The sequence below is a fragment of the Polypterus senegalus genome, chromosome 9 (genome assembly GCF_016835505.1).
Source record: "Polypterus senegalus isolate Bchr_013 chromosome 9, ASM1683550v1, whole genome shotgun sequence".
NCBI lineage: Eukaryota > Metazoa > Chordata > Cladistia > Polypteriformes > Polypteridae > Polypterus > Polypterus senegalus.
The window spans coordinates 88,367,314-88,393,712 of NC_053162.1; the positions used below are offsets into that span (position 1 = coordinate 88,367,314).

The 26,399-nt window shown below is 37.8% G+C and overlaps 1 protein-coding gene across 3 annotated transcripts in view; it reads left to right on the forward strand.

Moving 5' to 3' along the window:
- Window positions 1-1,360: 1,360 nt before the first annotated feature.
- Window positions 1,361-26,399, forward strand: part of wwp2 (WW domain containing E3 ubiquitin protein ligase 2) — a 198,091-nt gene continuing 173,052 nt past the window's right edge. Inside the window, exons 1-2 of one of the 3 annotated variants that reach the window (XM_039763421.1) lie at window positions 1,361-1,456; window positions 12,782-12,864. In XM_039763421.1, the coding sequence (XP_039619355.1) occupies window positions 12,795-12,864 (70 nt within the window). In that variant the 5' untranslated portion in view covers window positions 1,361-1,456; window positions 12,782-12,794. Of the gene's footprint in view, window positions 1,457-1,526; window positions 1,628-1,657; window positions 1,931-12,781; window positions 12,865-26,399 lie in introns of those variants that run through there. The other 2 variants (XM_039763422.1, XM_039763423.1) reach the window with 2 other exon arrangements.

The window sequence follows — 26,399 nt, forward strand, 5'->3', positions numbered from 1 at the left end:
ATCCTGTAATTTGAAAGTATTCAGTCTGGCAATATGGTACAGCCTTAGTTTGAGGAAGACAGACACAACTAAAGACATGTGCATGAAATGATGGTTGTCAATTTCAAACTGTGTTTCCTCAATGTGCTCCTTGAGAAAAAACACATCATCTGAATAAATCTCAGCCCGAACAAACTGATTGATCAAAGATACACTGACAGCTTGCCCTAATGTCGACTGTCGCATAACACAGTTAGCTACTTTGACCACCTTAACTGTACCCTCAGAAGGAATCATCAAACCTCCTTTGTTTTTTAATGTGAGCAAGTGGTAGCTTTGATCATATGATGCCGGTACAGCATCTGTTACCAAACTAGCACGGCACACATCACAGGACAGCTTTCTCAAAATCCTGTCTAACGGCTACCTCCCACTGCTTCCTGAGGTGGATTTCTTTGGGAAACCTTTAAGGTTTGAGAAATGTTAACAGCTAACAACAATCTACATAGTCAGTGACTAAATACGTTTAGCCAAAATGTTGTTTGGAGGCTCACTTGAGCACATGAATGCATAGCTTTGCTAGCTTAGCCTTTTGTAGCTAAAGTTAATATTATAAAACGGGATTTTCTAATGGCCATATATAACCAAAACAATTGTTCAGCCTTACCTATGAAATGTAATCTGGTTTGGAGTGTGCAGCCATTTGTACAATCCCAAGGTGAACATGTGTGAGGCATCTTTATCCATTACTTCACTCCACAGCAGTGCCACTCACAATATGGCGATGACGTTGACGTACGATGCTGCTGGTCATGCGGCATCTAGTAATTCTATGTCTCTGGATTTAGAACAGGTTATTATCCTGGCAGCAGAATTTTGAAGAAGTTGTAAGCGATGGATACGTTTTTGCGGGATGCCAGATAGAATAGCATTACAGTAATCTATACGTGAGGTGACTAGGGCATTAACTAATACTTCAGTACTGTGTTGCGTAAGAACAGGACAAAGTCTAGAAATGTTTCAGAGATTGCAGAAGAAGTCCGAGAAATGTTACTTATATGGGAGGAATTATTTAATAATAATTATTATTATTTAGTAATTGCATTTATAAGTGTATAAATGGATATAAATAATTGCATTTAAACGATTCGCCAAAATCTGTTGTATATAAACTATACTGTTTTAAACGTTATTGTTTTCTCATCAGAAAAGCCGGTTTCCACGTCTACCTGCATTAGTTTAAATGGCACTTTTGCCACTGGCAATGTGGCGGATGCGTTGACGTATCGTGTCGACTGGGTAACACAGTGAATGCGGCGTCTATCCATATATGTCTATGGTAGAAACCACCGCGGCCCGATTTTTCCGGTCACATGACCATATTCGTCACGTGACTAAACACAGACCACGGAAGTGAAAGTAAACAGGGCGCCAGAGGAAGAGAGATTGCGACAGATGTACATTTTTGCTGACATAAGTAAGATTTTTTTGACAGTGTTTGATATTCATGTTAGTTTAGTTTTGTTATACTAATTTTACAGTTCCATTGAAAGATTACACCAGGACCAACTGGCTTGTCAACCAAGGATAGTTTTCCAAACGTCTCACAGCTCAAATTATAGCTGAGAGCTATCAGCGACTTTCACTGGTGTGTTTTCAGAAGAATTGTACAGATGTTATCTAAGTAGTTCGGCAAGATGCTCACTGGACTAGCGACCAGTCGTCAAGATGCCTGTTGGAGAAGTTGGCCAGCGCTTCGGTTTATTTTTGTGATAAGCAATTTGCATAATCTGAACAGGTGTTTCATTGTCATATAAACCAGTCAGAGCTTCATTTGGTAATGTGTTCTTTCCAGATGAACTGTGGAAAGTTTACGAGCAGTGTGTGTCGGCAAACGCGTTGCATGAGGCTATTGGAATATAGCAAGAGACGGATAAAACATTTAATGACGGTGAATTACATTACATGACTGCATTTAATTAAAAACTCCACTGTCACTTTACAGTTTATATTGAATTATGCCTCAATGGTTTTGCTTTCAAAAGTTAATAGTAATGGGATAGTTTAAACACAATATTTTTTTTTCCTTTAGTGTAATTTGTGGTGGATAATTTAATAGATCTGTTTGGTGTAACCGACGAGAACTTTATTTTTCATTGGCATATAAAACTGACAAGGATTGTGGGTCTGAATTTACCTTTACATGTTCATATGCATGGTCGCGGAAAATGGAATGTAGAAAAAACACGTTTATTCGTGCAGTTTTTGTTACATTTAAAAGTGTTTTTGTCATTTTTTTAATATCAGGTTTATTTGCAAGTCAAATCGTTTAAAAAACGTGAAGGCTTTAATATATGTATGGCAATACTCGGTTGTTTACTGAAATGCAGGGCTGGATTAAGACCTTTAGAGGCCCTAAGCACTTAAAAGATAATAATTATTATTATTACTATTTTTATTATTGTATATACATGTATGTATTTTTTCATATAACGTGGTAGCCCCTTTTTGTGGAACCTGGTTCAGCAGCACCATTTGCAGTTTTGCACCATATGGTAAATCTAACAATAGGAAGCAATGGAATGTAGTGGTCTTCTTCCCTTGAAGCTCTAAGCACATGCTTATTTTGTGTAATGGTTAATCCAACTATACTGAAATACTAAACATTTTTTATTTTTTGCTTTATCCTTCCACAAGTTTGACTTTTGATGTTGATTCAAGTGATATAATTAATGTTGCTTCCTTTAGTGGACCATTTTAACACCAATGTGATAAATTAGAAAAAAGTGACATAAAGGACATGTTTGCATTTTAACGCAATGACTATATCTGTGCTCATCTGTGATTGTAATTATAAATCAGAATCACTTTTATTCACCAGTACTTCATGTACAGGAATTTAATTTGGAAGCTTTAAAGCTGCTTTTAACATAACACATCCCATAAAAATAACATAAATAACAATGTACATTATAAACATTTGTGGAACAGTGCATTTATAAAGGAAATTCACTGTTGTGTTCAATCCAACGTGATACAGTTTGGTTCAGTGAGGCAAGTACTGTGGGAAGGGACAGCAGCCCATTGAAGTCTGAAAAGAATCCTGTCTTATCAGAACAAAAGCAAGTAACACAGCAGCATTCCTGGATTTAAAATACTGCAGTTTTTAACACTTTTTTAATTTGACGCTTAAACTATCCACCCATCCATTATCCAACTCGCTATATCCTAGCTACAGGGTCACGGGGTCTGCTGGAGCCAATCCCATCCAACATAGGGCACAATGCAGGAAACAAACAACAGGCAGGATGCCAGCCCACCACAGATGCTTAAACTATTTTTCAAAATATATAGACATTTCTTACTGGAATATAAAAATAAATATAAACAACTTACATAGCGTTTATAGCATACCAGGCTGTTTTAATATTGAAAGTTCTCATGTTACATTTAAGTCTCTTCAAGAAAAGCTATGCTTCTTCCTCATACAAACAAATGTAGGATTTTTTATATTATTTATAAAAAAAGTCTTCACTTTAAAACACAATTTTGTGGTGTAGATTAATATATACCATAATTGCAATTTATATATTTTATCTGGAAGGTGATGATGATGATGATAGTAATAAAAGTCCTATCTCTTGATTTTCTTGAAGTTAGGGACAAGAGAGTTGAACACCATTTGGCTCTGTACTTTTAAGTACATTTCTCACTGTCCACATGGTATCTGAAGATCAGTAAGAGAACAATCTTCTTTCAGATATTCCATCCGATCAGTTGGAGGCTTTCTTGGTCTTTGTTTTCCATTAACAACCTTACCAAACACAATTTTTTTGGTAGCCTATAATTTATCCATTATTCTGACATGCCCTGCTCACCACAGATGGTACTTCCTAATTATCCTATCCATTGGTGGCATGCCAGTGAACCTGTACAGTTCATCATTGTGAATATCTGTCCACTTTCACCCAACAAGACTTCTTAGTCATCTTGTGTTGAAAGCATTAGAGTTTGAATACACATTTTGAGTGCCTGTCCATGTTTCAGCTCCATGCAACACTTTTGCAAGCACTGTCAACTCAAATATTTTTACTTTGGTTTTTAAGCTTATGCTTTGTTGATCCCAGACAGGTTTCTGTCATTGTTGGAACCTAACAGCCCCTAATCCAATATGACGATTGATTTCTTTTATACACTTTACACCTTTTGTAAGTAGACTTTCCAAATACACAAACTCTGAGATTCTCTCGACCCTTTCACATCTTATTTTTTGTTCTTCACCATTTCTTGAGACCACGCTTACATTCTGATAAAGTGTTTTTTTTATTCTTTATGGTTAAGCTCCACTCTTGTGTGGATTCTTCTAATTTCATCATGCATTGGTTCAATGTTTCTTCACTTTCCCAGATCAGTACCAAATCGTTAGCATACAAAAGTACAAGTAGTCATTCTATACCTTCTACACATATGAACTCTTCCATCAGGCTTTGAGTAAGCAATTTTGATTCCACGATTCACATCTTGTAGCGCTGTTTGAAAAACACAAACAATGTAAATGTCGAACAAGGCAGAAGATAACAGACATCTTTGTCGTAACCCTGTTATGAACTTTAAACCATTTTGTTAATGCACCTCTTACTTGAACAGCAGCTGATGTGTTTTCATAAAAAGACTAGATGAGGTTGCACAGTTTTGTTGAAACACCATAGCTTATGAGGATTTTCAAGAGCTTAATCCTACTTACTGTGTAATATGCTGCTTTTAAATCTACAAAGCACATGTGTATTGGCGCCTTTTTTTCTTTGCCTGTTGCATTAGATGTTTCATGTTAATGATTTGTTCAGCACATCCTCTGGTCTTGCGGAAACCTGCTTTTGTTTAGAACAGTTTTTTGTCAACTGTTGAAACCAGTGTGTTTAATATCACATGTGTGAACACTTTATCGACCGTACTTAACAAACATATCCCTGGGTAGTTATCATTTATGCTTCTGTCCCCTTTCTTGATCAATTAAACCAAAATATGTGGAAAAAATGTTGCAAATGTCTCACATTTAGCCGATGGCGGTTTGAACATCCATTCCACATGATGAGTCAGATGTAAATTTTCTGAACCACCGTTTATTATTTTGGAGAAGCAGAACCATGTCTCAATTTGGATGTTGCATTATATTTGTTAAACTTAGCCTTTAGTATTTCATGTAGGATTCATTTAGCCTTTCTCTATTTAGTTCAGTGTTACAGCATGCTCTCCTGATTTTCCAAACCACTTATGGTTTCCATTTATTACTGCTGAAATTTGTGCCGTACATAAATTCTTCAGGGGGATACTGTATTGGCCACAGCCCACTGTATCTCAGTGAAATTATTGACCTTGCTATTTACCTTGCTGGGTACCTTAGAAAAGTACTGAAGTCAGACTAAATCATGCATATCATTTTAGAAAAGGTAGAGGCAGCTGCAACACCTTAATATCAAGTTCCTCTTTAGTTCTAGTAACAAGCATTTATTACATTAAAGAAAGAAGAAGAGTTATGACATAGAATAATCGTCACAACAGCAAATGTTGCAAACCTGACGAAGAGGTTTTCTAACAAAATCTGGTTTGAAAACTATATTATGGCAAAACAGTTTATGTAAATGAAAATATTTTTGTAATCAATGATTCATGTGGCAATTACATAATAATGTTTGTATTTTGTAGCAGTAATTTTTTTCAGTTACTGCAGTGAACATGTGAATAAATTTTTTACATGTATGTAGGATCCTCCTATGGAGTTCTCATGTCAGTTCTTGGCAAATGATTACCAGGTAGAGGACTGTTGTGCTGTCCTTCCTTTGTAAATGTTTCGCTAGAGGACTTCCTGTCTTGTTTAAACTTACGTAGTGAGTACTAGCACACTGCTCAGAGAGAACGTTGATCTACTGGGTGGTCCAGATCTAATTATGCAGATCCAGATTGTCTGGACGACTTTGATTTATGCGGGGATGATTCCAGTTCGGTGCAAAGATGATTTTTCATGTCGTCAGTTCGCACACTTCTCCATGGTCTGGGATTGTTCGGGTGATTTTGTATGTAATAAATGTAATAAGTAATAGCGTAATGAACATTGCATAATTAGATCTGGACCACCCTATACAGTAGACTACTGGCAGTTGGTTTGTTTAAAAAATAAAAGTGCTAATTTTTGTTTCCCACCATTTTAACTTTATTTCAGTTGTGCTTTGAGTATGCAATTTTTTAATATCTTTAGTTTTAATTTTTCGGTTGGCTTTAAATTCTGTTTTTAATTCATTTAGCAAAATTAGTTTTTAGATGTTGTAATTAGGGTTTTCATTTAGTTGAACTAATATACAAAGTGAACCCACAACAGAAAATAAATTCTGATTAGGTCAATAAATAGTAGAAATGAATGCTAAACAAAATGTTGGCATTAAATACTTGTGGAAACTATTTTATTTTCATGACATGATGTTATTTTTATTTAAAGATTGAAGCTACTACTGTATAGTCATCATCTGATTTGTTTAGCATTTGCTGGTTAGCCCAAAATGGAAAAAATAATTTTCCTGTATTTTACTCTTTCTATTTTACTATTTTACCTTTCACATCCCTATATCTTTTAAGCATTCGCTTCTGATGACCTGCATGTTGTATTGAATTTCTCCCAGCAGCTCTACAGCACACACCACGCGGCTATGCACCAAGACTTTATACCTCCTATGCTTTTGCCTCTACTCATCACATTAGTCTTTCCTGCATTTACATTGAGGCCTTTTACCTCAAAGCTAGCTATGGCTCTTTTTACAAAATTTTGAAATTATGCATCAACAGGTAAAGCTACATACAACATCCAGCAATGGATGGATTTCATTTCACTTCTCTTGTTTTTTCTTCCAATACTCAAATTTTAGCAAAGTAAGAAGTGTTGTTGAAAAGCAGTACACAACAAAAACATCAGAACTGTAACAGACTATAACGGGTTCACAGATGAATCAGTTAATAATTACCAATGTAACTTTTTTATGCTAGTATGTTAACGGGTTGAGCTAACCTGTTTCTTCATATTAAATTTAGCTCCCCCCATTTCAAAAGATGTCAGCATTTTGTAATACAGAATAAACAAAATTAAATAGCTGTAATGTTATAACTGTAATTTAGCTATATTTACCTAAGGACCATTTTTTTTGCATAGCTTTCAAATATTTTTGTTGTATTTTTTATATGTGAGTTATTAAGTTCATGCTGTAAAATGTGCAGACATATAACATAAATTAAATTCTGCATATTGTTAGTCAAGAAAAAATAATTTAATCACATTGGAATTAAAATTGTGTATACCTTTCAGGACCAAGTGCTGTTGCATATTATTGTTCCATTGAGAAGGGATCTTGTCCTGTCAGCGTAGACTCTTGAACACGTTAACTCCTAGATGATCATTTGCCTTTCCCAAGACCAGTTTCCATGTTAGTACAACACAAAAGTTACTCCAATTAAAGAGGCATAGCATCAGTCTTCAGGCAGTGCGTGAAATGTATGTAATCATTGGATTTGAAGTGCAGGCTACAAATATTAGGTGTTGTCATTACGTATAAAAAATGTTGTCCCTTATGTTGATTATTTGAATCCATTTTCTTCTCTGTGTTTTGTTAGTGGGAAAGTTGTGGATACTCGGGTAAAGATGTCTTTGTTTTAGAATTTAAAAAAAGAGAGACACTGCACTATTTTTACATGATTCTGCCATTGTTTATGGAGAGAACAGAGTTTACCCCTCAAACAAAAACTCCTGGGGGGAAAATGCAGAACTGTGAAAAGGAATAATTCCACTTTCATTTTCACCATCAATATGAGATCATTGGCATACATGAGTCCACATTGCAATCCTTGTTGAATTTCTTACCTACTCAATCACTATCATAGAAGTGGGAGCCGCTCCACAATTACCTCAAAATTTTCAGTATCCTACATCTTCTGTTGTGAAAACTATTCGTGTTTCCTTATATCTTAATATTACTACAAACACATCCTTGACCACTGACTTTCTTATTGCTCACCCCACTATTCCTCACATCAGCCTGTTAAAATCCTTTTGCAGAAGTGTAAATGCATAGTGTAGCATCTTTTATATTTACCTGACAAAAAAGAATTAAGACTGTGCTCTAACTTTGAACTGGAATTAGATGCTCTTCTCCAGCACTCTCTCAATCACTTTCATTACTTGTATCAAAATCTTGATTGATCATCCTTTCTTTTTTTAGATGGAAATGAGCAATTTTTTTCTTTCAGTTTTCAGAAATCCTCCTCTGACACACTCTATTGTGTTGCAAAGATCTGCCCAAGATGTTCTACTGCCCATTTGGTTCCATTGCTTTAACTGTCTTCCTTGTATCACTTATGTCTTCCACTTTAGAAAACTCAGAGGTAGTTGCTTCAGTTTTCTCACAAAAAAACAATTTTTCCCTTTTTTCTCATCATTCAACAGCATCCTAGTTTACTACTTCTAGGTATCATTAACCCCTATTATTGTCTATCAAGATGGCGTCTTCAGCAGTTTTAAGCAATTCTGACATACAACATTTTACCTGTCTTTTGCCATCTACTTTGTGATCTTGAACACATTCTTCTTTACTTTCTCATTTAGCAGCTCTTGGCTTCTTGCACTTTGCAACTGCTTTTCTAGCAATTCACTTTGCTTCTGTATTGATTGCCATGTTGTCTTCTGCATTCTGTTTCTCCCACTGCTTTCTGTATCTTCTTTTTTCCCCAGTTATCTTTTGTATATCTGCATTCCATCACTGAGATTTGTTTTTAACCATACCTTTTTAATTTCTTCCCACTTGCCATCACTCCTGATGCCTCTAAAGCTTACTCACTCTGCTAACAATACCTCAACAGATTTAATTTGGACACATCTATTGCTTCCAGACCATTAGCCTTGTTACATGCATCCTGTTACTTTTTATGCCTCTGTGTTTCATGTCTCTCATCATTGCTCTGTAGATCCTTTAAATTAGTCAAAAATTCAAGTAGGAATATTTGGTTTAAAAATAAGTAAGTAATATAATATTCAAATGCATCTTAAATATTGTGGATGCAACATATACATTTAAATTTTGTATGCTTTTATTTTTTGTATTATTCATATTCTTAATTTTTTACCCATGGTGTGTCTGCAATGCATGCCACACTTAATTAAGCCTCAATTGTTTAAAGTAAGCAAGTGAAAACTACAACCTTGAAACAAATGTGACACTTGAAAACACTGCTTTTATGGAAATTAGATTGTTCTCGGGTACAGAAAAGTGACTCATATCAATAACAAAACACAATTCACAAACAAAATATGCAGACCAATATAACTCAAGATTGCTCAATGATGTAAAAATAAATAAATAAAAGCTGTTGGATAGCAGACTAGGTGTGTAGGACCAGGTCCGATTTGATACTTCTCACTTAGCTTGTTCAGCACATTAAATAATGCCACTTGAGGTCTAAAAATAACAAATAATAGGAATTTAAAATAATGGTCACTTTGCACAGACACTGCTAAAATTACTTGGTACAAAAATCTAGCTTATAGAATTATAACTTAACTTACAGAATTATTTAATATTCTGTGGCTGCAAAACCATAGTATGTTGATTTTACCAACTCTTCAGGACATATGAGCTGCTATCCCCAGCAATAAGCTTTTAGTTGGTATTGTTTATGCTTTAAAAAAATTATTAAGCTGCTCAGTGCCAGACATACATAGTTGAGTCAGTTATCTTGGACTTATAAAAAATTTCCTTACATGTTTATTAAGTCATTTATTTAAATTAATTATATTCAATTTATGTTTGAGGCATCATAGAAAATTCTAAATATACCTTTCTCACATGTATTTTTGCTCTCTTTGGTTAAAAAAAAAAGGTCAATTCATGTCTTTGGCTTAAAATTCCATATATAAAAATATTAAACATATTATTAATTGATTAATTGTAAACAAGTCAATAGATTAATCATTTATGAAATAATTTTTAAGGCTGGCTGTAATGATATTGTACATAACCATTCACATCACTAAACTCTAGAATCCTCTCATCTTCAACATTCCTTGTGCTGAGGTTATAATCTCCATGGATTTCCTAATAAACGTCACCACTGAATACAACATGCCCATTCAGGTTGACATCCTGATGATCTCCTTCCCCAGAGGCATCTCGGACGTCAGCCCCATCCACCTGCCCCAAACTTCATTTTTCTCTTCGTTGATTCAACCTGTTGGGCATATGCTGAGACCCTGGTCATAAGTTGTTTGCCAACAATCGTCCTGGCAACTTCGTCTGCCGATTTTTCTGACACAAATATGCCAAACCCAGCAACACTGCTCCTCAAACTTTAAAACTTGTGTATCTTTTCATTGCTCTCCCTGAGTACAAGGGCAAGCATTGTTCCATCCTGTCATGTATGAACCTCACATGTACTCTCATGCGCTCTATACTTTCACTGCTCCTCCCAATTTTCCCGTCATGTTCGCTATATTCCAAGTTGCAATTGTTTATATACTCCCTGTCTTGTATTTCTTGCTTATTGCCTCTCCTTAATCTCCCATGTCGATATCACAATTTAGTTTTTATTTGCAAGGTAAAATGTGGTTAAATTATATGTACAATTATATGAGAAACTTTTTAGGTTAATGGGATTTCAAGATAGGTTTTGTAGAGAATTATTTTAACTGTCATCCATCCATTATCCAACCTGCTATATTCTAACTACAAGGTCACGGGGGTCTGCTGGAGCCAATCCCAGCCACCACAGGGTGCAAGGCAGGAAACAAACCCTGGGCAGGGTGCCAGGCCACCGCAGTTTAACTGTCATAGACTGCCTTATTTATGTTACCATGTGCACATACCAGATTTATGGACCAGCATTTTCTGTTCATTATCTAACAAATACATACGATTTACAAACAGTACAAAAATCTAAATCCAAACATCTATATAGCATAAAAATTGAGTTGGTTACTAACAGGATTTTCAGTATACTCTAATTTACAGCATTTCTTTTACAAACGTCTTTAAAGCTGATTTTCTAACAAAACATTTGGCTTTGTAACAACAAATCAGTTTTCTCAACAAGTCACTTGTTATATTTGCATTTGTGTTGAATCAGTACATGTAAGAAACATTAATTGGATTATAACCCAACTGAAAAGAAACACTTAAAGAAAGTCAAATGGATTGAAAATTTGATGTCACTCTAGTGAAAGCAGAAACTTAAGACCTAGTTAGCAGTATCTCTTAGTTAACAATAACTCCTACAGTATCTTCAATTCTTATAAATGCTGCATGGCAAAAGAAAGTGAATACTGAAGTTTTATTGCACCTATATTTTTTTTTATCAAATTTGATCTTCTGAGTGTTATCCTATTCACTAACATTGCATCAATTTTATCTATTCTGTTGTTGTAGTTGTTTGCAGCACAATAGATTTCTGCCCAAATTTGCTTTGGTTATCTTGTCAATAATACTGTGATCTAAAGTTAACAGTGTGACTTCTAGTTGCCTTTTTAGAACAGGAGACACAAAATATTATATAGTATGAATCATACTAAAGTGTGATTTTTTTTTTGTTGTTGTTTATATGCGGTAATAATGTGGGGATGTATTTGTCTGATTTCTTTACTCTTTTTATTGATGCTGTAACATTTATCTGACCTGCGAAAAAGGACAAAAAAGTGTTTCTTTTATTCAATGATAGCATAAGAATAGTGGTATCTTAAGTTTATGTATACTTTGTGTATACATACCTAATAGAAAACAAGTTTTTTCTTTTCCTTCAATACAGCCTGGATTTTTTTAACGCGTGAAAAATATAACGAAACTTAGCACAGAAAACTGTACCTAGCTATCCCTCCAGTGACCCTTGACTCCTGTTCTGTTCTTAAACATGATTGATTTGACTGAGAACTGGAAATTGACTACAATTATCTTAGTTCATGTTCCTGGAATCATTCCAGGAATGTTCTGTGATTTTTTTTTTTTCCCCTCTCTTTCTCAGATGGTTACATAGAACAGTGTTCAGCTATCCAGCAGTATTTAAACTTTGCCCTACTCATATTCAAGAAGTCAAGCTATACCATCAAACATGCTTCACATCATTACACTACCATGATCCATGGACTTGAAGTTTTTTTGCCTAATTCTGGTTCTTCAGTTTGTGTAAATCAAAAATAACCAGTATTTACGAGACAGGCAATGAGTTTTCAGTCCTCCACTGTTTAGTGTTTTATTCCTTAGCCCATTGCAACTAAGTAGTCTTGTTTTTTGGAAGTTGATTAGATTGGTTTTCTGTTAACCATTATAAGTTACTGTACATTTTTGATAAAACTGCTCCTCATTTGTTGTTTGACTAACTTTTTACCACCTTTATTTTGGGCCAGAAGGCTACATGTAAACTCCAGTAAGATTGTTGTTCTTGATATACAGTACACATTAATCAATCCAGAACTATCAAGCATGCCATGTTCAAAGTCACTTACGTTTGTAGAAATCTGTTCTCATTCTGAAACTTGTACACACAGACTGTTGGTATTTTTGATACCTGTTATCATTGTCTGCAAAAATGATGCTGCCACTTACTGAGCAGACAGTTACGTGAGAAAGACAGGTATACATAGTAAAAAGAGTTGGGTATTATTTCAGTAATAGTTCCAATATATTATGGCATTCAGATTTTTAACAACAAAACTATTTAATTCTTTATGAATTGTCACATTAACTTTACATATTCTTAATTAATTTTTGTCTGCACTTTTTAGAGTTTGTGATGACATGGCCACTGGCACGTCAAGTAGAACAGGCATCAGTCCTGTCCCACCAAAATCACAGTTGAATTTGAAAGGTAAGCAAATAAGTGCTTATGCTAATTTTCATTTTTTATTTTAAGATGCTTCTCTTTCAGTTGACTAACCGCAGTGAAAACTACTAGAAAATCCATTTAATTTACAAATGTGTTATATTATTGAACCCTTTAAAGAGTAAAATGTTTTTGAAAAGGCCATCTGCATTTAAAAAACTATTTGTTTGTGTTGAATTGGGAAAAAGATATACATGTTTTTTGCAGTTCCAGTTCTTAATAAGACCTTGTCAAGTTAAGTTAATGCTTGCAACCTTAAAAGGCTGTTATTGAGCCTTGTTTGTCAGTATTGAAAAGGAACTTACTGGAAATTGTCAGTGCTTAAAAATAGTATGCTTTGTATTTAGATTTTTTCCTGATTTTCAAACATCTCTGGGATGCCCTCCAAAATAGTCTAGGCCTGTTAAAGTGGTCATCAGGTGGTGCTCTACTTTCATCAGGTGTTTCAACTGCAACCACAACACTTTTCAGTTTGTGGATTGGCAGTTGTTGCCTGGTCACTGCTCCTCTCCTCTATCCACTGCTTCTCCCAAACACTGGACTGTTGTTCTGTCCTGGTCAGCAGGCTCCACACCAACTGTGGGGAAAGTCCCCAGCAGTTCCCCTCCACTGGAAACAGCCATGTTTGTCATTCTTTGCCCTTGCAGTTGTTTTCCAGCTGTTGGTATTTGCTGGGCTTCCGTTCTGCTGGTTCCTCACAGCCGTCATTCCATGGTATGGTCGGTTCTACTCTAATGCTTTTATTCCCTTACGTTGACCAGATACCCACATCTTGCCCTCAGGGTACTGAACAATACGACCTCCTTCCCTCCCAGGTCAGCTCTTATTTCCCATTCTTTGGGTAACTGCAGCAGAGTGGGTTTAATCAAGTTTAAGGCTGTAGAGATTCCACCTTCCTTAACAAAGGTAATACTGTGGCATGAGTTTGGTTTGGTTTGATGTTTTTTTTTCACTTTTCCTGTACCAAAATATCTGTGTTGATAGTACCTAATCATGGTGCCATTTGTACCTCACTTGAAACAGTGCCGTCTTACAGCCCAACGGGATGTGTGTCATGGTTCCTTTGCCATTAGAAAGCTTACTGTGCAAGTTCATTGGTGTTGGAAGGATGTCGAATACTGCTGGTAATTTGAAAGATATGTAGAATGACTTCAACTTCCACAGTCAGGTTGAAGTAATATTTTTCTTAGGGAAGTCGCACCTCATCCTCATCCTGCCTTGATCCTTCTGGTTCCTGACTTCTGCTTAGACCATAGTTCTTTGCTTTCTTTAGGCTACCTTAAGTGGGGTGTCCCAAGGCCTTGTCTCCCAGTGCAAAGTATCCCAGTTAAATCTCTCTTTTTGTGAATGTACATTGCCTGTTGCATTTTAGTATTGGGTGTGAACTTCTGCCCAGCCCTTGTTGTGCTGCTGGCCTTTTTAATATGATCATCCAAGAAGTCCCATTCAGCTATAATAAGTCTGCGCTTAGCTACTTTGATCTCCTCCACCAGAGAAGACAAGGGGTGCTGTAGCTGGCCAGACCTTTTGTATAGGCCAATTGATGTGAAGCATGGAGGCATTTCCAGACAGTTACAGAGGTGCTTATTTATCTTTCTTTCCATTCCCTCCACAGATGTTAGTGGCATGTTTTACCATCAACAGCTACAGCAATCTTGGCAGCAGGCAGTGTTGATAAAGCGAAGTTTTAAACTTTTCATGGCAATAATACTTGCTGATCTTCCTTAACCAGTCCTCTGTTTTGTTTTTAGGTGCTGGTAGTGTTATTTTTGTCTGAGAATGTTCTGTTGTAGCATTTCCCCAACCACTGTAACACTGAGAAAACCAAAGCTAGACTAAATATGCAAAGAAGAATCTCTGCAACAGTGTTAACATTTATGGTACACCTTTGTAGTTTTTATGTAATACATTATCTAATAAAATGCATTTTTTTTGTTCCAACAGATAGTGCATTAAAAATGTAGTCAATGGTGCATAGACTCACATCTTTGTGCAATATTTGCATATAAATTTCACTTTATTGATAACTAGCAAAATACCCACGCTTCTCAGCGGAGAAGTAGTGTGTTAAAGAATTTATGAAAAAGAAAAGGAAACATTTTAAAAATAATGTAACATAATTGTCAATGTAATTGTTTTGTGACTGTTATGAGTGTTGCTGTCATCAAGGATTTGATTATCATTATTTCTTTCAATCAGGTTCGTATTTGGAGGATGTGTTGTGTTCAAGTTACATTCCATGTTTGTCAACCGTTGTAAAGATAACAGGTTTCATTCATCGAAGTGTTTATCACCCAAATCGGTTCTCGTGAATCTAAGATGTTTAACAGGCATTGCTGGTATTAAGTTGTGGATTTGCCTGCGAATATTTAGCGGCAGCGTGTCAATGAACTTAATTTAAACTTAAGCTTTACACCTTGCTTTCCTATTGATATTTCTACAAAGGCTTGTTCAGCTTCAGAGCGTTGTTCCTTTCTTAGTGCATCAATAAACAGCTCGTCTTCCTCTTTGTCTGAGACATCACACACTGCATGCACAGGTTCACCTTTCTCAGTCCTGCAAACTTTAGCGAAGTGGTTCAATTTACCACATTTTTTACACTGTTTTCCTTTAGCTGGACATTGACTTTTTCCACTGTGTGTTTTGTTTTCGCATTAGCTGCACTTATGAATATGCTTGTATGCGTCACTCGCTTCATATTCTTTTGCTGCTTTCTGAATTGTGTAATGCGTTTTTTGTTCAGCGCTTTCTGGAGCTGTTGCTTGTTGTCTGCGTACTGTGTTCACAGTCAGTTCACGTGAGCCGCTTGGAGTACATGCATCGAAGGTTCTCAGCTGTGCTTGTGCTATCTCGTGCGATCTTGCGATGTCCACGGCTTTATTTAATGTTAGTTCAGACCCGGCACTTAAAAGTTTCTCTTGCACTTTCGCTGAGTTTGTGCCAAACACTAGTCTATCCCTGACCATCTCATCTTCGTTTGCATAAGCACAGTCCTTCACCAGCAATTTTAACTCCGTTACAAAGTGATCAAGTCTCGTTTATACCCTGCGTCTTCTCATTAAACTTGTATCTAGCGAATATCGTATTTGTCTTAGGCATGACAAACGCCTCAAAACGGTCATAATAAGTTTTCAGTACCTTGGCTTCCTCCTGGGTGAGAGTCCATGTGTTAAAAATGTCTCTTCCTTTTTCCCCAGTCCACAGGAGCAGGTAGTTGCATTTCTCACTCTCGTCGTTGCCTTTTAGCGGGCCAGAAAAAATCAGCTCCACATGCTGTCGGAACTTTTTCCATTCTCCCGGCAGGTTAAGAGAATCCCAGTCAATTCGTGGCGAGGTTACTCCAACAAAATCCATGACTGTCCTCTATTCTGAAACCATGTCTTGTTTTCACAAATTGTGAAAAATGAAATGATGGTGAAACTTTCTTTTAAAATATGCAGGGGAACTTTATTTATTACAGCTCTTACTTTCACAGCATCCGTGCTCTAAACTAACTTCCATAATAGTAACCTTGAGGTCCCTTTTTCTGGTGCCTTCCTGATGACACAGGTGCATAAACCATGCCTGATAATAATACATTTCAATGACATATAAATATTACAGTGATCACCTCGATAGACATCTCACCACCCAAATCGCTACTCGTGAATCTAAGATGTTTAACAGGCATTCCCGGTATTAACTTTTTGATTTGCCTGCGAATATTTAGCGGCAGCGTGTCTATTGGATTGCTGCTGACTGGCGGCCTTATATGGGCAGGCACTCAATTACGTGGGAGGTGTGGGTATGTAGGACGCAATATAGGCAGGCAGCCAACTACGTGGGAGGCGTGGTGATGGGGGACGCAAACCCGCCTCACATGGTGACCAAGCTGCAGGCTATGGCCGTATATATGTACGTAAGTAGGATTCAGTTATGACCGTTACACGTAGAATTTTGAAATGAAACCTGCTTAACTTTTGTAAGTAAGCTGTAAGGAATGAGCTTGCCAAATTTGAGCCTTCTACCTACACGGGAAGTTGGAGAATTAGGAGTGAGTGAGTGACTCACTCACTCACTCACTAGTCCAGTCCAGACAGTGCTTTGCCTTTTATTATCAAATTGCAGCCTTCTACCTACATGGGAAGTTGGAGAATTAGTGATGAATCAGTCAGTGAAGGCTTTGCCTTTTATTAGTATAGATGCAAGAAATCAAGTAACAGAAAATTTTACAATGTAACACCATACAATGATATAAAGTCAAGTACATTAACTTAAATTCACTATGTACACAAATGAAATGTAGAGTAAAATGATCAAGAAATTGAATGAAGTGAACAACTTCAATAATATTTAATTTGAAACTAAACATATTGGATCAAATGAAGTAAATAAGGTGCATAGACAGACAGATTGGTACTGAGGTGGCTTAATGCCTCTGGGCATATTGATCGTTGCAGATCTGGGTGTGTGTGTGTGTGTGTTTTTCTGTCAACCAACACATAGAAATTTCTTTGAGTGTGCAATTGTTTGTTCACATGTGAACTTGCATGTGCCTCCATGTGTGAGCACATGTATATTTAAATAAACTCAATCTGAGTCAAATCTCAAAAACTACTCCTGTAAAAAATTTGCAAATAATAGGCCTGGTCCTATGACTAAATGGAGCAGACTGCAAAAATCTTGGTTACATTAAATAATTTCTACTGCAGTTATTTAATGAAACAATACACTTGGAACCTGTAACGAGACAAACACGTTACAACATGTTTGTCATTTTACATACTGTAGACTTTCACAAACACCTAGAGAGATACCATGCTAAAATCAAATTTTCTCAATGTTTTCAACAACATAGAATCATAATCTGAACTTGACTTGATAGCGAATTTTTGATCCCCTCTCCAAACTACCATTTATATGGATGTTAAAAAAAGAAAATCCTAGTCTTCAGTGTATTGAGGGTATACTCATGTAAACAATTTTGCAAAACTAAATTTTACTTTCACAGTGGGTACATTTTTATGATCCAGCCAGTTACTGTATGTTGAATTCACCATCCCATAATTGTTTCAAGACTCATGGTTAGGAGGAGTATAGGCCTTATCTTGGTTTCTTAAATTAATGACTACTTGTCAGGTAGACACCAGTTTAACAGTCCACAGAAGTTTAAGTCAGACTTGTGTGGTCAGCAATATAGGGGCCTCCCAGACAACTGTCTTTTCTTCATTCTTGTTCATCCTATATGCTTTGGACTTCAGATAAATTTCTGAGACATGCCACCTGCAGAAGTTATCAGACATGTCTGCAATGATGGAGTGTATAAATGGTCAGAAGGAGGAGGAAAACAGAGACCTGGGGCCTCATGTATAAACGGTGCATACGCACAGAAATGTTGCGTAAGAACGTTTCCACGTTCAAATCGTGATATATAAAACCTACACTTGGCGTAAAGCCACGGACCTTTCCACGGTACCTCATACCCTGTCGTACGCAAGTTCTCCGCTCGGTTTTGCAGACTGGTGGCACCCAGTGTCAAAGCAGTCCTACTGTTCCTGTGTGGTTATCATTTCTTTTTCCTGATGCAGCTTTATGAATACATTGTAATTAATCACAAATTGTTTATTAGTGTAATGCATCTGATTGTAACAATATAATGGTCCAGGGAATAGCCATGGCATTCCAAATACCATAACTGCTTTAGCGTTGTTACTCTCACTTCACCTTCTTCTTCTTCTTCTTTCAGCTGCTCCCGTTAGGAGTTGCCACAACGGATCATCTTTTTCCATATTAGTCTCACTGCACCACTCGGAGTATTTATATTACTGTATCTGAGTGGGGAATCACAGCAGCAGCTAATCGGAAAGAGAATTATCGGTATACAGCATCAAGCACATGCTGCCTCAGCCACGGCAAAACGTTTCAAAGCCTTTCCTGTAAGGCCCTCGCGGTTCAGAAACGGTTTCATCCCAAGAACTATAAACACACTCAATCAATTGCTCCTTGTAGAACTGTTTGTACTTATAAGTACAATTATCTCACTGTAAACTTGCACTACAGTTATAATATTGCACAACCTGCGCCACTTTGTAAAGCGTGTTTACATATGATGACGATATAATTTTTAAAATGAAATGCAGCAAAATATGTTGATTATATTATACAGATAAAACTTTAGCTTCATTTAAATAATCTGTATTGTTAATAGTTAAACATGTGAGGACACGGTGCCACAGCACTAGCAAGTTCACGTATTGTTCCTGCCTCACGCTGTATATTTACTGAGGCTGGCGCAACACTGAAAGGATAGACGGATAGAATAATTAAACACGTACTATGAAGATATTTCATTGTTCCTTAAACGTTTTGAAGAATCGTCATTGTAAGCTTACAGATGGCTTAACGTCTATTACAGAGCTGATTGTTTGGCGATTGGGTATTTGGGAAAAGAAAAAAAAGGCCAGGAATTGGAGGGTTAGTACGTTTGAAAGAGCAGTACTGCTGCAATAAATTATTTCATCGAAGGTCGCGCATGGCGCAGGAGCATCTTGTGTGAGACATGAACAATCACTGCCCCATGTTTAATAACATGCTTTCATTCCAATCATCATGAAATTATATCAAATATATATCTCAGTATTTTACTTATTCAGAAAGCTGTAATATCACGAATGTAATGGATTCTGTGTCCTGTTGGAGAAAGAGAAAGAACAGAAGCACGTAGTGATTCACATACATAGAGCGTATAATAGAAGACATACAAAAAGCATTTAACATGCTACTTTACTTATGATGTCATTTGAGAAACTAGTTAATTAAACGATTTTAAGATGAAGTATGATGTTCTACTTTAATGACAAAATAAACTATGTGATTAAAGTGGACCATTCGAGATTGAGGTTGACATTTCGTGCTTTTTCCCCCCCACTGTGTGCCTTTTTTTTCTCTGTGCCTTAATATGCTTTCATATGACACTCAGATGGTGGGTTACGACTCGCCTTTTCACAGCGACTTTGATATCTGACAACTTCTTTTTTATTTACGGCACTGTGCGACTTTGTGAACTTGAGCTTTCGAGTTTCTCCAACACGCTATGTCAGTCGATCAACTTCATTTTGTTGTTTATACCACTGTTTAAACCAACAAATAGCACATTTTTTCTTGCCTCCACTTGGTATTCACTGAAATTCTTCCATTTTTCTTTTCACAGAACGCTGAGCTTAAGGGCTATTTATATTGATTTGCATATTCAAAGAGGCATAATTCTCGGAGGAGTTGGGGAGGGACAGCACACGCGTGCACGAGCATTACTTTTCACGCTGACTGGGATTTATGTAGTGGAAGAACGCGGAAGTTGGCGAACGCACAGATTCCTGCGTCTGGATTTTTCTGTGCGTAAGCACATTTTGGCTTTTGTGCTTACGCCATGTTATAGTGTGAGTTCTTTGCATGGCGTTATGACATGAGGCCCCTGGTGATTAAATTTGTTGACTGGTGCATCTGTAGCTTAGTGTTACGAAAACTAAGGTAAAGATGTTGATTTCTGGAAGAAAAAGGCTCTTCCTTCATTAAACATCTACGGAGCATAAATTAAGGTAGCTCAGGTATACAAGTACCTGAGTATAGATGGATAGAAATCTTGATCTGGCTCCTGTCACATAAGCAATATACAGATTTGACTGGATTTTTTTAGCTGGCTCAGGTACTTAAGCATAGGATGACCTTTTCTGCATATGGTATGAGCCCCCTTGTTACATAAATTCCTACTACATTACCTGTACATCAGCGCATCGTCAGGTCTACTTGTACTCTATAAATTTGCTTCTGTGAGGGAAATATTGGCATCCAAGTAGGGATTCACCCTGTTCACTTGCCTGGCCAGTGATGCCTTGATTCTGGAAGGTCATTGCTGGAGCTGTGATTCTCCTTTTCCTTACCAGGACATGGTTACAGAAGGATGCAGCATCAGCTACACCAGGGCTGGCTTCCCCATAGCCATGGAAGGACACACTGGACAGGCTTGGGAGCCTGGAAGGACAGGACAGTGGGTCACTGCCTGCTATGGGCTGACCATCCCCCGATACTTTGGGTGGCAGCATCCTATCTAGTGAGCCCCAGTATGGATGCCTGCATGGCACCGTGGGAGTTCTGGTTCTATGAGGCTGCCCTTTTGGGTTTTGTGGAGGCTGTCAGGTATACAGTGGGTACGGAAAGTATTCAGACCCCCTTCAATTTTTCACTCTTTGTTATATTGCAGCCATTTACTAAAATCATTTAAATTAATTTTTTTCCTCATTAATGTACACACAGCACCCCATATTGACAGACAAAAAAAAATAATTTTTGAAATTGTTGCAGATTTATTAAAAAAGAAAAACTGAAATATCACATGGTCCTAAGTATTCAGACCCTTTGCTATGACACTCATATTTAACTCGGGTGCTTTCCATTTCTTCTGATCATCCTTGAGATCACCTTCATTTGAGTCCAGCTGTGTTTGATTATACTGATTGGACTTGATTAGGAAAGCCACACACCTGCCTATATAAGACCTTATAGCTCACAATGCATGTCAGAGCAAATGAGAATCATGAGGTCAAAGGAACTGCCTGAAGAGCTGAGAGACAGAATTGTGGCAAGGCACAGATCTGGCCAAGGTTACAAAAAAATTTCTGCTGCACTTAAGGTTCCCAAGAGCACAGTGGCCTCCATAATCCTTAAATGGAAGATGTTTGGGACGACCAGAACCCTTGTCCGGCCAAGCTGAGCTACCGGGGGAGAAGAGCTTTGGTGAGAGAACCCAAAGATCACTTTGGCTGAGCTCCAGAGATGCAGTCAGGAGATGGGAGAAAGTTGTAGAAAGTCAACCATCACTGCAGCCCTCCACCAGTCAGGGCTTTATGGAAAAGTGGCCTGTCGGAAGCCTCTCCTCAGTTCAAGACACATGACAGCCTGCATGCTAAAAGACACCTGAAGGACTCTGAGATGGTGAGAAATAAGATTCTCTGGTCTGATGAGACCAAGATAGACCTTTTTGGTCTTAATTCTAAGCGGTATGTGTGGAGACAACCAGGCACTGCTCATCACTTGTCCAATACAGTCCCCACAGTGAAGCATGGCGGTGGCAGCATCATGCTGTGGGGGTGTTTTTCAGCTGCAGGGACAGGACGACTGGTTGCAATCGAGGGAAAGATGAATGCGGCCAAGTACAGGGATATCCTGGACAAAAACCTTCTCCAGAGTGCTAAGGACCTCAGACTGGGCCGAAGGTTTACCTTCCAACAAGACAATGGCCCTAAGCACACAGCTAAAGTAATGGAGTGGCTTCACAATAACTCTGTGACTGTTCTTGAATGGCCCAGCCAGAGCCCTGACTTAAACCCAATTGAGCATCTCTGGAGAGACCTAAAAATGGCTGTCCTCCAACCTGACAGAACTGGAGAAGATCTGCAAGGAGGAATGGCAGAGGATCCCCAAATCCAGGTGTGAAAAACTTGTTGCATCTTTCCCAAGAAGACTCATGGCTGTATTAGCTCAAAAGGGTGCTTCTACTAAATACTGAGCAAAGGTTCTGAATACTTAGGACCATGTGATATTTCAGTTTTTCTTTTTTAATCTGCAACAATTTCAAAAATTCTTTTTTTTGTCTGTCAATATGGGGTGCTGTGTGTACATTAATGAGGAAAAAAAATAATTTAAATGATTTTAGCAAATGGCTGCAATATAACAAAAGAGTGAAAAATTGAAGGGGGTCTGAATACTTTCCGTACCCACTGTAGCTATTGAATATTAATGGCACAAGTACCATTGTGATCCTGTCTGACCAGGAAGCGTTCCTGAGGGCAATGCATTGTGCACCAGAAGTACTGTCTTGTTAGGCTTAAAAAGAGAGCCCTCCATTTGACCTGGGGAACTGGAGTTGGGAGAAGAGCTAGAAAACTTTCACCTGGGAAGAGTGGAAGAGAAAAGAAAAGTATTGGAAAGAATCAAATTGTGTAATATTGAGCTACTGTTTGCCAATATAAATAACAAATGGTTGAATCCTGTCCTTGTGTGTTTGTGCCAGGGGTTTGGGGTGCTGGTGTGCCTCCCAATGGCCACTTCTCCAATTAAAGTTCATTTGACTCACAGTTAAAGACTATACCTTTTACTCCCCTTGTTACCACACTTAATCCATACTGAATTATATTTTTATTTCCCAGCTTCTCATTGGTTGTATTATGGAAGCCAACATTATTTCAAACTCTTCTACGGATCATACTGTAAACTCCGGCTGTGTAAGCTCAGCCTTCCATTGTTCTCTTCACATGCCCTTTATTGGTGTTTCAACAATTTTCTACATACAATACAATACAATTTATTTTCGTATAGCCCAAAATCACACAAGAAGTGCCGCAATGGGCTTTAACAGGCCATTCCTCTTGACAGTCCCCCAGCCTTGACTCTCTAAGAAGACAAGGAAAAACTCCCAAAAATAACCCTTGTAGGGAAAAAATGGAAGAAACCTTGGGAAAGGCAGTTCAAAAAGAGACCCCTTTCCAGGTAGGTTGGGCGTGCAGTGGGTATCAAAAAAAAGGGGGTCAATACAATACACAGATCAGAACAAATCCTCAATCTATACTAATAAAAGGCAAAGCCCTCACTGACTCACTCACTCACTGACTCACTCACTCACTCATCACTAATTCTCCAACTTCCCGTGTAGGTAGAAGGCTGAAATTTGGCAGGCTCATTCCTTACAGCTTACTTACAAAAGTTAAGCAAGTTTCATTTCGAAATTCTACGTGTAATGGTCATAACGGTCAACAACATCCGCCATGTTGAACTTTCTTATTTATGGCCCCATCTTCACGAAATTTGGTAGGTGGCTTCCCTGCGCTAACCGAAACCAATGTATGCGTACTTATTTCGGTGGTATGATGCCACTGCCGGCGCCATATTGAACTTTTCAACAGTCTTTGTTATTATGGGCCCATCTTCAAGAAATTTGGTACACGGGTTCCCAACGCTAACTGAATCTTACTTACGTACATATATACGTCCATAGCTTGCAGCTCGGTCACCGTGTGAGGTGGTGTTGGGTCCCCCATCCCAACGCCTCCCACGTTGTTGGCTGCCTGCCTATATAAGGCCGTCCGTCGCTCTGGTCTCTACGTTCCCTTCCTTGCTTCGCCACGGGATTCACGTCTCCCTACTAATAACTACAGCCTTTTTATTTAATCCACAGCTTCTCCGCTGTTTTATTGTTCGTTTATTACGATTATAGTTGTTATGTAGGTATTTTAGACTTACTTTACATTGCTCAGGTACCCATTTCCTTTATCATTCCAACCGTACCCCCATTACCATATCTATCGAGGTGATCACCATCGATCAAAGAACTGTCACTTACCGAGTGGTTTCCATGCCTGGAGATGGCACCTACCTTTTCCATTCTCTTTGTTACATATTGCACGGCCATATCAGGCTCACTCTTGATATCTGGAGGAACATTGTGTCTTATGTATTGAATGACTGGGACAGGTTCAAGGTGTGGACTGATGACGGTACAGGAGATAATTATATTACACAGGAGCACTATAAGAGTGAAATGTTTAAGCCCTTCACCTATGGTTCTGCATGTGAGTTGATGGCTGCTGCTGAATTGTTCGGTTGTCGCTTTCAAGTGTACCGAAATGGCCAAATATTTTACACCTTCGACAACCGCCAATGCCTGTTAAACATCTTAGATTCACAGGTGACGATTTCAGTAGTGGACACTTTGATGTTTATGAATGTTTAAACTCTCAAAAGCTGGATGTGAAGTTATCGATGAAACCGGTTTTATGCTTACAATGCTTGACAAATGCCGAATGTCACTTCAACACAAGTCCTGCAAATACTGTCGTACTTGAAACAAACCATGAAACTCAAACCGATTATGACAGCAGCAATCCAAGCTGTGAGGTTTGAAACAAGATTACTGTTCACATGGCCAACTATAAGTTGCATGCTCAAGAGTAAGCTCAGCGCACAGCTTGGTCATATTACAACCTGGGGGACAAACTCACAATGTGGTATACAAAGAGATCCTTAACAAATAATTATTGGCATATTTTCCCTCAGTTTAAAAAGGTTTAATTTTCTTCTTAATAAAAATTTTAATGCAGTACTTCGCCACTGCGAAGCGCGGGTATTTTGCTGGTACAGTATAAAAGTACGGACCAGAATTTAACAGTAAATAATATCACATAATATAATTTGGATTTGTGTAGAGTCCTGGGGACCTCAGCCATCAAACTGCCTCCCCCATTTGGCCATTCCACAGCTGAAACATTGCTTCGCCAGCCAATTCGATCAAAGTATTGTTTTGGCCAAACACTTGTTCCTCATCTGAATTACTTAATTTTTAATAATCGGAGCACAGTAGAGGAGGGGTTGCACAGGGGTAGCCCTGCTGCCACACAGTAAAGAGACACTGTTTTGTGTCTTAGATCCTTCCTATGTGGAGCCGGCATGGTCTACCCATGTCTGCATGTGTTTCCTCTTGGTATACCAGTTTCTTCCAATTGTCCAAAGACATGCAGGTTAGGTGTATTACCAATGCTAAATTGGCCATAGTGTGTGTTTAATGTTTGGGTCTATTCACCCTGCGATGGACATGTGCTCTGTCCAATGTTTGTTCCTGCCTTGCTCCCTATGCTAGCAGGGATTGTCTCCAGTACCTCTCCCTGTGACCGTGATCTGGACTAAGAGGGTTAGAAAATGACATGACACCACACAGTAGTGGATCCTACATTTACCTGGCTTGCCATCAAGGGTACTATCTGCAATTTTTCCATTTAAATTGCAAACAATTTTGCATCTTTAAAATTAAAAATTCAGTCATTGAACTTGAGTCACATCTTTTTAAAATTATGTGCTCTCATATTATAGGTCTTAATTATGAACCCCTAATTACCTAAATTAGGTTGGACTTGGATTTCCTTCTACAAAGGAAAAGCCTGGTATTATGTTTCTGGGACAAAACTTAAGAGACGTTTAGCTTTTTGGCTAAGGAAGCGCGAAGCATTTGCTTCAAATTTCAAATATCAGAAATAAATCTGGCTCCTTACTAATAAACACTTCTTTTGGATTTCTCCAGTTTCACTGGCTGAGTGAAAAGGGGTTTTGGAGTTTGTGGGGAAAGGTAAATTAAATGATAATAATGAGATTTCTGCAGAGGTCTTTTCTGCTTTTTGGAAGAAGTTACTAAGTCCTCCTTTCTCTTTTTTTGTTAAATTCAGCTATTTTCTGCTCCAATATGTATGTATCTATCAATACAGCTTTAATACCCTACTGCCAAAACAGGAGAGGATTCCTATAAATGCTCCATTTACTGTCAGAAACATTTGGTGAATGTTGAGGCCAAGCTACTAACCAAACTGTTTCCATGTCAACTGTAGGTGGTTATGCATGGATTAGTTTATCCACATCTGAATGGTTTTATTTTAATGACATTTGCAGTAGGTAATATTTGTTGTCATTTTTTGTTATTGAAACTGTTCCAACCACTTTGCTCT